At 34.1% G+C, this 12741-nt stretch overlaps 1 protein-coding gene across 1 annotated transcript in view; it reads left to right on the top strand.

Annotated features, from left to right (window-relative positions):
• Positions 1-12741, top strand: part of ADAM10 (ADAM metallopeptidase domain 10) — a 128823-nt gene that overhangs the window by 79233 nt on the left and 36849 nt on the right. Inside the window, exons 6-8 of the mRNA XM_025999677.2 lie at positions 4497-4643; positions 7359-7451; positions 10932-11115. Of these exons, the coding sequence (XP_025855462.1) occupies positions 4497-4643; positions 7359-7451; positions 10932-11115 (424 nt within the window). The remainder of the gene's footprint in view (positions 1-4496; positions 4644-7358; positions 7452-10931; positions 11116-12741) is intronic.

Below are 12741 nucleotides of genomic sequence, written 5' to 3'. Positions count from 1 at the left end.
TAGGTGTGTATGATGAAATTAGGTTGATACTTAATAAGTTTCCATCAAGGAATGTTCAGGCCCAGAGAGAGTCTCACCATGGAAGTGTAAGCATTTAAGAAAGAAAAAATACCAATCTTATACAAAACCTTTAAGAAAATAAAGGAGAAGGGAAAACTTAATATATTCTGTCAGACCAGCATTACCCTGATACCCACACCAGACAAAGACATTATAAGAAAACTAAACTATAAGCCAGTATACTGTAACAAAATATTAACAAGTCAAACTTAGCAATATATAAAAGAAGATAACATATCATGGTCATAGTCAGCATAGTCAGGCAAGAAAAAGAAATGAAAGGCATATAGATTGTAAAGGAAATAAACTGCATTTATTTGTAGGTAACTTTGGGATTATGCTTAGAAAATTGTAATGAATCTAGGAAAAATTATAAAATAATTAAGTAAATTTACCAAGGACATAGGGTAGATAGATATAAAGTCAGTATGCAAAAATTAGTTCTATTCTATACACTACCAATAAACATTTAGAAAATGAAAATTTAAAAAGCCCTCCAAAAATATCATTAAGATTATAAAATACTTAGAATACATTTAATAAAATATGCACAAGACATATATATGAACACTATAAAACATTGCCAAGAAAAATTAAATATCTAAATAAAAAAAAAAATATAGGGCAGCCTGGGTGGCTCAGCGGTTTAGCGCCGTCTTCGGCCCAGGGTGTGATCCTGGAGACCCGGGATCTAGTCCCGCATCGGGCTCCCTGCATGGAGCCTGCTTCTCCCTCTGCCTGTGTCTCTGCCTCTCTCTCTCTCTCTCTGTGTTTCTCATGAATAAATAAATAAAATCTTAAAAAAAAAAACAAACAAACAAAAATATACTGTGTTTATTGTTTGGGAGACTCAGTGTGTTAGTTCTCCCCAAATTGTGCTGTAGAGTCAGTGCAATTCGTATCAGAATCTCTGAGTATTTATCTAATAATTGATAAACTGATTCTGATAGTTAGGCTGAAATGCAGAGAACTTAGACTAGCCAAAAGAATTTTCAAAAAACAAAAAACAAAAAAACCCCAAAACAAAGCAAGGGCATTTGTACTGCCTGATTTTAAGACTTACTATAAAGCCATAGTAATTAAAGATAGTGTCCTCTTGACTTAAGGATAGACATTTAAAACAGTGGAACTGAATAGAATCCATAGGATCAGATGGATTTTTGCAAAAGTCCCAAGGTAATTTCAAGGAGAAAAGAATAGTCTGACAAATGGTACCGGCATAATTAGATATCCATATGGAAAAAAAGTTGAACCTCAACCTATACACTATACCTTATACAAAAATTAGCTGAAAATAGAAAATACATCCATATGCTTAACGATAAAACTTAAACTTCTAGAAAAAGATGAGAAATTTTTGTCACTTTGACATAGGCAAATTTTTTTAGGATACAAAATTTATTAGTTGGGCTCTGTTAAAATTATAATTTCAAAAGACACAGTTAAATAAATGTAAAAAGCCAGAGACTATGAAAAAAAAATGTCAGCAGTACAGCTATTTGATAGAAGGTGTCTCAGAATATACAAACAACTATTTTTACTCACATAAAAAAATGCATGAACTCCAGTTAAAAAATGGGTAAAACGTTTGAAAAGATATTTAAAAATATATTGTATTTTAGGGTAGAGAAACACTTTGAATATGACATAAAATCTTTTGACTATAAAATGTTTGATATATTTCACTATATGAAAATTAAGAGTAAAAGGTACCTTAAAGCAAAGAGAGTTATAAACTTTGAGACAGTATTCACAATACCTAAAATTAACAAGGAATTGTTTTCAAGAAATAGAGTAATCCTTTTCCTGTTTATAACAGCTGATAAAAAACAACCTGGCCTCAAAATATAAATTTTTTTAATATAAATATTTTTAAAAGTACATATATATACACATGTATGTTTATATGTGTGTGTGTTTGTGTGCGTATTTGGAGGTATTGGAGTGAGTATAAGGCTATAAAGAATTATGGGGCTAGATGTTAGGAAAATATGAGAATTCCTAGACATGTGAGCATGGCCTTTGGGGCTCTTTTCTCCAGATGTATCTTCTAGTTCCTGATAAGGTTGCTGAGAGACTGAGAAGCCAAGTAGAACTCTAGATTCTTGAAGCTAAGGATAAAAATAGTACTTAAGGCCTTCTCAGAAGGGCTTTAGGATGGGATCTTGAAGGGCTATCCCTGGAGTAAGGATGAGTCAAAAAAATCCTGCCTTCTTCTATCACAGAGATTAAAAGTTTTACTTCACAGCTACTTAATCTCTGATTAGAGTAAAGTGATCCAGGATTACTAGTTCATCAAGCCTAACTGATTGCCCGAAGCAAAAATTAATCTTGTATTGAGAAAGTATCATCACCTGAAGTCTAAATTTATATCTGTGGTTTTTTCATGTACATTATCTGGCATTCAGTTAAAAATAATAAGCATATGAACAAACAAGACAACATTGTAGAAGAACAAAAGGAGAAAACTATTGTATACCAAACATCAGTGATACAAGAATAAATGACACAGAGTATATATCCTCAGAGGACTTACATTCTAGCTGGGATGTCAGACATGTAAACAACCTGAAGGTTTCCAGGTAATGAAATGATCAGACACAGATACAGACATATGTTCAAATACATAAAGAAATGGAATTTAAAATTACAGCAGAAAACTGAAAATGAACAAAAGAGTCTGATGAAAATTCTGAAATTGAAAAATAGAAATTAAAAATTTGATAGGTTTAGATCTAGATGTTGTATATAAGAAAACAGTGAACCATTAGAAACAAAAGGATAGAAAAATTCAGAAAAGAGATAAATGGGGGGATTCACTAAAAAGGTCTAGCATATGTACAATTGATATCTTAGGAGGGAAAAAACATGAAATAGGGACAGTATGGCAGAGAGTTTTCCAAGTATAACAGAGATACCAACAAATTTGGTAAGCTTTGTAATTAGAGTCAGATAAATACTTTCCAGTGAAAGTAACACCCTAGCATGTTACCAGAAAAGTCTAAAAACCGAAAGATATATACTCTTAAAGTAACAACAACAACAAAAAAGTCCAGTTGCCTTCAAAGAAGCAACAGTAGAAATGACAGTTCAGTTTTCATTGGAGACAGTTGAAACCAGAAGACAGTGGAATGTGCTGAAACTGAGTAACCACCATCCTAGAATGCTATACTCAGTGAAAATAGATAAAAGTAAAATGAAGGCCGTGACAAGAGAACAGTCAAACATGGAGTTGTCAAGGAAGAAGGAAAGTATAAAACATGAGTGTAAATTTGGAATTGTGGCTTAAAATATAATTTAATTTGAATTCTCCATTACTTGTCATCAAAGTTCACTTAAAATGGAGCTCTTAGATGTCAGCAAATGTTTAAATGCTTGGATCCAATAACAGTGTAATTCTTTAAACAAATATATACTGAGTATATCTACTCTTTGCCTGCCAAGTCTGCGTTAGTGATAGCAATATAGCAAGAAGCAAACACAGATAATTTCTTCTTTCTGAGTCTCATATTCTAGTGGTTGAAGTAATGATGGTGGGCTGGGGACAGAAATTAAACTAATCACCATTCAATAAACTAAAGTTGTACTATGTAAGGGACTTGGGTTCTGTGAGGTTGTACAATTGATGAATTGACCTTTGCTAAGTCTGAAGGGAGAAGTTAGTTAGGTCAGGAGAGTCAGTAGTAGCATATGCAGACCAGCAGGAAATAGATGATGCTGGAGGATTGGAAAGAAGGCTTGTGTAGGGTAGCACAGAGAGCAAGAGTTGGGTTCTGTGGTAGAGTCTCTTTGAAATAATACAGAATGAGAAGAAACTGGGCAGGTAAGCAGAGACTGCAATGCTGATTTGGTGGCACATGTAAAGGATTTACGCCTTTATCCTTAGAGCAGTAGGAAGCCATTGAAATCTATTACGCAGATGGATAATATTTGCAAATTTGCATTTTGAAAAATTACAGTGTGGAGAATAGAGTGAAAGACAATAGTACATGCAATACTCTAGGTAATAAGTGATGGTAGCTTGGGCTGATGTGCGGGCACCAGAGATAATGGGCAAATTCCCTAAGTATTTAGGAGATCATTTTGACAGGACTGGGTAATAGATTGGGTGTTAGAGGGACATAGAGGAAGATATCAAGGTACTATAAACAACTATAAAACTTGCTTTATATTTAAATGATTACATATTAAATGGTAGGCTTTGAAAATATTTAAAAATGAAAGAATTGCTTGAATAAATTATAAATCATACAGTGGAATGTTATGAGACTGAAAGTGAGATTTATGAAGAATTCTTAATGGTGTAGAGGAATACCTATGGTGTTCTATAATAGAGCAGAATATGAAATTTACATAATGTGTATTCTTAGATATATAGATTTATGATAATAGTGAAGCATACTAATTATCAGAAATGACTCTTTTTTGACATATAGACACCTCAAGAGCATTCCGTTAATGGTCCAGAACACCTGAGGAAAAAACGTACAACTTCAGCTGAAAGAAATACTTGTCAGCTTTATATTCAGACTGATCATCTGTTCTTTAAATATTATGGAACACGAGAAGCTGTGATTGCCCAGGTATTTATGATTTTGCTACTATTTTAAGAGTTCGCATGTTCTCTTACTGTTTCATTACACCTATGTTTTCCTTTAAGAATTAAAGTTATGGTATATCTCTTTTTGAAAAAAAAGAATACATATTTTTCAATAATTATAAATTATGTAGGATAAGTACACAGATGACTGAAAGGCCAGCTAGGATATTTTAGAGTCCTCTAAAACAGGTGTAAGAACATTTTTTCGTGAAGTTGATGACACTGGAGCTTAGCTTTGAAAAGACAGTGGAATTTTCAGTTGTGGTTCCTAAAGGAGGGAAGAATAGAGGAATCCTTCCAGTGAGAAGTATTTAATTCCTATTCTGTATTCCCATTATACTTAGCACTTGTTTTTTTGTTTTTGTACTCAGTGCTTTCAGAGTTGTATTATATGGGTTTGTGTCTTCTTAATCCTTATGAAAGTAAAAAATTTGGAGATACCCTTTAAAATGTCTTCCTGTCGAAGCTTCCCAGTGAGAGTTTGATTAATGCATTTTGACTCCAAATTTGATTTGAGGCTAAGATGATGCAAATGTCACCAGTATAAATGGTGAAATCATTTTGATGGTGGTAATGAGCATAGTTTTAGATGTGAGAAAGCCAAGTGGCCATTCCTTAGGATATTGAAAATGTAGACCTGGACCTTGGGAGAGGTTAGCCGAGCGTGAAGCTTTCTATACAGAATTTGAAGGTACAAAAGATATAATTGAAATAAGGGGAGGGAATGAAATTAAAAGGGAAGAAACTGGGGGATAATATCTGTATATAGTGAATAGGATGAGAAGGTGAAGCTATGGAATAAAACATAATAGTTAAACAGGTAGGGGATGAAATGGAATTAGCCAAGGAAGAAACAAGTTTAAAACAAAATGCATGGCTAACGTATTGCAGAGATATCAAAGAGAATGACTACAGTATGTTAATGTAGTAGATGGGGGGAGTCCTTTCACAATGTATACATATTTCAAATCATCAAAATGTATATTTTAAACATCTTACAGTTTTATTTGTCAGTTATACCTCAATAATACTGGAAAAAAAATGACTACCGAAGGTAGTTGGTTTTTAGTTACTAGAAGATTATTGATGAGTTTTAAGCTGATAGAGTTGTGAGGGTGAAAACATTGCAAACAGTATCGAATGGGTTGGCCAAAGCAGCAAGGGTTTTAAGAAATGTGAAAAATAGAAGCAAATATGGTGGCTTAGAAATAGTATGGAATATTTGAGGGTGAAAAGAGGACAGAGAATACATGAGTAAGTTGGTAGGAAGAGGAAAATGATCTAGTAGAAAAGCAATGTAAGATTGATAGGAAACAGTGTTCCTGAAGGTCCAGTAAAGATTGGGATGAGAATAAAGAAAAGTTTTCCTTTAAGGAAGAATTAATCCTTTGAGGAAGACAGAAATGGATGAAAATAGAAAAATTTGAAGATGAAGAGGGAAGGAAGTCAAGATGAAGTCTCAGTAAAGTATGAAGTATAATCATCTGTGGAGTAATGTTTGTACCCCTTTGGGAATGGAGTAGAAATAGAATTGGATAAGGAATTACCAGGCCAAGCTGAGGTTAGATAACATGAATTTATAATGGACCCTGTCAGCACCTTTAGGACTTTATCAGTTTGGCAACCTGGGCTACTTTTGAAATTCTTGTTAATACTTCTACTTGGCTAGCTTAAGTTTGTATAATTTCTTTGAAAATAGCTTTAAAAGAATATATATATGTTTTTACATAAATTGCAGCAAGAATACTTTTTTATAAGTGAAGATGAGAAAGTAGTTTAGAAGCCAGAGAGTTTAGTTGGGCGTCATCTAGGTAAATAGGAGAATCCCTTTGTGTTCTAAAACCATGTTTAATTTCCTTCTAAAATTTAGCAAATCTTAACATATCTTCTTTATATTTGCATTACTTCTCTCCCCTCACCTCCTAGAATAAAACTTTGTAAATTTATAGGGACCTTTTCTGTTTTGTTCACCATTGTATTCCTAGCACCTGAAACAGTGCCTAGTATACAGTAAGCAGTCAACACAACTTAAAGAATGTGTACTAATGTAGCACTAGAAAGCTTGAAGTCAGAGAATGACTGAGTGTCCTATATTATCATGGAAGTTCTTTTTTTTTTTTTTTTTTTTGAGGGAGAGAGCACAAGAGAGTGAGAACGGGGCACTGGGGTAGTGAGAGGGAGAGGAAGAAAGAGAGAGAGAGAATCCCAAGTAGGTTCAATGCCCAGTGCAGAGCCCAGTGTGGAACCCAATCCCATGACATCAAAATCATGACGCAAGCCGAAATTGAGAGTCAGATGCTAACCAACTGAGCCCCTATCAGTGAAGTTCTCAAAGGAGATGTTTGAACTGAATCTGATGGATAAATAAAGATAATCTAGGCATAAGGAAATAGCATGTGAAAAGGCACAGAGGTCTGACCTTACAGGATTGATTGAGGAAACAGTTTTATATGATTGAAATAAAAGTGATGTTTGTTACTGGCGAGAAGAGCCTGGAAAAGGCACAGAATCTCCCCCTTCCCCAGCTCACTAATCTGTTTCATCTGTTCATCCAGCACATGATGCAGACGTTTTAAAATTTGAGTATGGTAGAACACGAGTAATTCTCGATTTGGGAAATGGAAATTCACAGCCTTTTTCACATTTTCACATTGCCTTTAAAATGTTCTTTTTTTTTTTTTTTTTTTTAAATCTATAGATATCCAGTCATGTTAAAGCGATTGATACAATTTACCAGACCACAGACTTCTCCGGAATCCGTAACATTAGTTTCATGGTGAAACGAATACGAGTAAGGAATTTCAGTAGTTCATAATATTAAGAAAGAGAAACAGTAAGGACCGTGTTTACAAAAAGAGAGATACTTACTTTTTTACTTCATCTTTGTGCATTAATAGTTTATTTTATTTTATTTTATTTTATTTTATTTTATTTTATTTTATTTATTTTATTTTTTTTTTGCATTAATAGTTTAAATTGTATTACTGATCCAGTTTTCTTTACTCTTGGCTTTTACACATGCATGAAGACACACACGCAGGGGTACCTGGGCTTGTAATTTAAGAATGAAATCTATAGGGTTTTAATCTGGACAGCAGAAGAGGTACTGTCCCACTGTATTGTATCTGATGAGCGTACCAACTAGAAAGCCCTAGCTTCTTAAGAACTACAGGTAACCCAGTACTTGATACCCCCACACCCTGCCTATTATCACTGTTGTCATTTCCTAGTTTCTTAGTGTCCTATTTAGTGCTCCAGAGGAGGGAAGGATAGATAGAATGGTTAGATAAAATTGGAAGTTGGAAAACAGTACTATACCCTCTTCTTGTAAATTCATGGTACACACTAACATATCTCAAATTTTGAGGAGTCCTTCAGGAGAGAAACTCATGATTCCTTCCTTCCTTCCTTCCTTCCTTCCTTCCTTCCATCTTTCCTTCCTTCCTTCCTTCCTTCCTTCCTTCCTTCCTTCCCTCCTTCCCTCCTTCCCTCCTTCCTTCCTTCCCTCCCTCTTTTCTTTCTTTTCTTTTCTTTTCTTTTCTTTTCTTTTCTTTTCTTTTCTTTTCTTTTCTTTTCTTTTCTTTTCTTTTGAGAGAAAGAGAATGAGCAGTGGGGAGGGTCAGAGAGAGAGAGAGAGAGAAGCAGACTCCTCACTGAGCAGGAAGCCCAACATGGAGCTTGATCCCAGTACCTGGAGATCATGACCTGAGCCAAAGGCAGACGCTCAACTGACTGAGCCACCCAGGAGCCTTGAAACTCATAATTTTCAAAACTAATTTGACCATAGAACCTTTTCTATATTAATGAAAACTGAGAGTCCAAAGAACTGTAGAACACATTTTGAGAAATGCTCACCTAGAGCCACAGGGTCACTGATGATTAGTTTTAATGTTTTAAATTTAAATAAGTCGGTATTAAATTACTAACAAAATTGGGTTGTTTGAAAAATTTTCCAAATGTGAATTCTTTCTGCGTATATAGCTTTTAAGAATCTGAATTCATAAACTAGATAAACAGTTTGAGTCTAAAAAAAAAAAAAACCATGTTACAAAACTATTTGCCATAGGGCTTCTTTATATTTGCACTCCTGATTTTCTTAAAACATGATTGACTAAATTATAATTTTTGTTCATGCATTTTATTTATTTATTTATTTATTTTTAATTTTTTATTTATTCATGAGAGACACACACACACACACACACACACACACACACACACACACAGGCAGAGACATAGGCTGAGGGAGAAGCAGGCTCCATGCAGGAAGCCTGATGTGGGACTCAATCCCAGGACTCTGAGATCACACCCTGAGCCAAAGGCAGACGCTCTACCACTGAGCCACCCAAGCGTCCCTGTTCATGCATATAATATATCTAATAGCACGGCTAAAGGTGGTCCTTACTTAGTAGTATGATTAAATGTTAAATTGAAGTTTAAGGTGAAATGTGGTTTGTAAATAAACAATATAATTGTTCATAATCACTTTCATGTGTTTTGAGAGTAATTTAAACCCTTAAATGAACAACTAAAAGTGATAATAATTATTGTTTAGTAAGCAAAGCAATAAAATGCAAACTAGTGAAAAGTAAAGAATATCAGAACAAATTGTAGTGGAACACATTTTTTTTTAGTATAATGATTTACATTATGATGAAATGCATGAATATATAAATGGATAGTATGGCAATTGGTTATTCTCAAGCTTTTAACTGAGACTAAAATTTTAGTTTTAATCTCATCTGAAGATTCCTTGTGAACCATTAATTTGAAATTTGTATCAATAAATATATAAATGTTCTCATTTTTAGTATAAAGTAAAATTTAGATGTAATTTTTATGGTAGCCAATAATAGAAATATCAAAAAATTTCATTTCAGTTTAGTGGGAAAAAGTCATCTATAGTATGTCTCTAAGCATGGGCTATTTATAATACATAGTGTGATTGCTTTTGGAATTTTTTGTGTTAGATGACCATTGCTGATTGTTTTCAGTTGTTAGTGGATAAACCAGGAATCTATCCTTAAGCAGTTGCCCTCAGTAGGGTTTTTGCAATTCTGCTTCTGAGCCTCTTGGCTTTACTGAAGGGTGTGGATCCAAAAAAGACTTACAGTTCTTGTTTTATCAACTGTTATATTCTCCCTTTACTATGAATATTTTCAGTAAACTGAGGCCTGCCTTCTAAAAAAATGTTTACTTTCATGCATATCCCTTTTTATTCTGTATCAGCAGTTATATATGTAATTCTCTGACTTACTTGGGAATGCCAAATTGTTCTAGGAAAGGCAGGGGTCTCTGAAAGGAGGTAGGGGCCAGTAAATGAAAGCTTTTGTTTTAGTAGAAGTTTAGTATCAGAACTGATAATTCTTCAGATTGTGAAGGAGGAACCTGTACTAGGAGTACCAGCTAAGTATCAAAGAAAATTCTGGAGGAACTCAGCTTGATACAGTAAGAGAAGAGAATTGGGAGTAAAAAAAAAATGTTCTTGCCCACATTCAGGGAAAAAAATTTAACTTTCAATTTGTCAAGCTTGACTCCTAAGATTTTAGGTAAGGAGAAGCAAGGAAACAATTTGTTGAATTGATGGTCTTGGGTTAGATGTCTATTTTATGTTCTAGTAATTAGCTAAAATTTAGGATTTTATATCCTCATACTTTCCACTGTGTGTAGGAGATTAGTACTAAAAGAGACTTGCTGAGATGATTAAATTTGAGAAACTGTACTTCCTTTATTAGGAGTTTTGAAAGCAGGGTGCCTGGGTGGCTCATTCATATGGTGTCTGCCTTTGTTTCAGGTCCTGATCCCAGGGTCTTGGGATCAAGTCCTGCTCCTTGCTCTGTGGGGAGCCTGCTTCTCCCTCTGCACCTCTCTCTCATGAATAAAGAAATAAAAATCTTTATTTAAAAAAAAGTTTTGAAAGCAGAACTTATTTTTCCATCTCAAGTGTTCAATGTTCAGGAATCTGGTCAATACTTGCCCAGAAATTTAACATAATCAATTTTAATTCTCCTATTCTGCCTTTCTTCTTTCTTTCCTTTCTTTTCCTTCTTTCCTTTCCTCCCTCCCTCCCTTCTTTCTTTTTCTTGTGTCTTCTGTGATCAGCTCAGGGATGGGAGCAGTGGGAACAATTGTAGAAGCCTTAATTCAGGCCTGATTTCCCTTGGGCCCCAACATGTTGTCCAGGCAGATGCAGAAGAAAGTGAGCAAAGACTTTTACACATAGGCTCTGCTAACATTAATTGCTTATTTAAACAATTGTTTTGGATTTTAGATCAACACAACTGCTGATGAAAAGGACCCTTCAAATCCCTTCCGTTTCCCAAATATTGGCGTGGAGAAGTTTCTGGAATTGAATTCTGAACAGAATCATGATGACTACTGTTTGGCCTATGTTTTCACAGACCGAGATTTTGATGATGGTGTTCTTGGTCTGGCTTGGGTTGGAGCACCTTCAGGTAGTTTATTTATGTCTTGGCTTAATATTTTTGAAACAAAAAGTAATTTTCAGGGGACATTGAATTTTACAAAGTATAGTAGAAACTGATGCCTCTACAATATCTTAATTTAAAGAGCTTGAGTTAGGCAAGAGTCACAATCATAATATAAGTAGAAAAATAGAATAGCTTTTTATTTTGTAAAGAGTACTAACAGGGAGATAGCTGGACGTTTGGTACATTCACTGTCTGAAATAATTTTATGAGAAAAAAAGGTACTAATTTCTGAAAACAAAAATGAAATACTAATTTTTTCATAAAAGTTAATATTATTAATTTTAAAAATCTTTTTTTTCTGGGAAAGAGGCCTTAGAATTACAAGGGGAAAATTATGTTTTTGCTTCTGTTCTGCAATGAGATAGAGAGCAGAGAAACCCCAGTCAGAGGCAGTAGATAGAAAAGAAGGACTGCCCTTATTATTATTTTATTTATGGCTTTTATTTTAACAAAAGGTAAGTGTTGCCTGACACAAGATGTAAACAGGAGGGCCTAGTACCCACAGCTCTGCTAACCTCACCACCTGAACCCACAATCTGCGGGGGTCTCTCTGCCTTAACAATGAAAACTACTGTCACTAAGAAAGCTGGGATAGGATAATCCCCTTCCCATTATAGTGGAGGTAGAAGGTCTGTAATTTATAGTCTAATAAATTAGGGGGCCTAATTTAGAAAAATACAAATTTATTAATTGAAAGATTTGAGTAGAAACAATCCCAGACTCTGAATAATAATTTTGCCATATAGAGTTTGTTCTGTCATCTTTTGAGCTATATATGATCTCTTCTGATATATCATTTCTGTCTTTTTAAAGAATTAACTTCTGCTTTATGCAGGGTAAGGGAACCTTTTCTATCCCATTCCTATTCTTTAATTAGCTTATTGTTTGATTTGTGTTGTGTATTTTAACATCTTAAGTAGTACTGTATTTTAGCTCTTATAGTTCTTGCTTATTTTTTAAGCCAGTGATGAATATTCCTTTTACAATTTTCTTTTTTTTTTTTTTTTTCCTTTTACAATTTTCAAAGCTTCTTTTATTATTCTTCCACATTTTCATGATGTCATAAATGTGCAAGTTTTTGTCATGAACTGTATACATTATAGTATAATATTTTTGGAGATTTATGTTTGTCTTTTATGTTCATCTGTCCTGGTTTTGATACTTGCATTGTTAGCAGATTGTATAATCAGTCTTTCCTATGGTAATTTCACATGTTTTATAACTTTTATATTCTGAAATTTCTTTTTCCCTTCTTGTCCAAGTTGGATGATTCGGGATGCCTGGGTGGCTCAGCGGTTGAGCCTCTGCCATGGGCTCAGGGCATGATCCCTGTCTGGGGATTGAATCCCACATCGGGTTCCCTGCAGGAAGCCTGCTTCTCTGTGTCTCAGCCTCTCTCTCTCTGTGTGTCTCTCATGAATAAATAAATAAAATCTAGAAGAAAAAAAAAAGGAAAGATAAATAAAACATTAAAAAAATAAGTTGGATGATTTATTACAAAGTTTATTATTACTTCTACTTATTCATTAGTAAGTAATGTGAAAATTCAAGGATTCACTTGGGGTTTTTTTGTAATATACCATTAAAAAT

Source organism: Vulpes vulpes, chromosome 15 (assembly GCF_048418805.1).
Source record: "Vulpes vulpes isolate BD-2025 chromosome 15, VulVul3, whole genome shotgun sequence".
Classification (NCBI taxonomy): domain Eukaryota; kingdom Metazoa; phylum Chordata; class Mammalia; order Carnivora; family Canidae; genus Vulpes; species Vulpes vulpes.
Note: the sequence above shows the minus strand (reverse complement) of the source record. Positions and strands in the feature narration are given on the sequence as shown.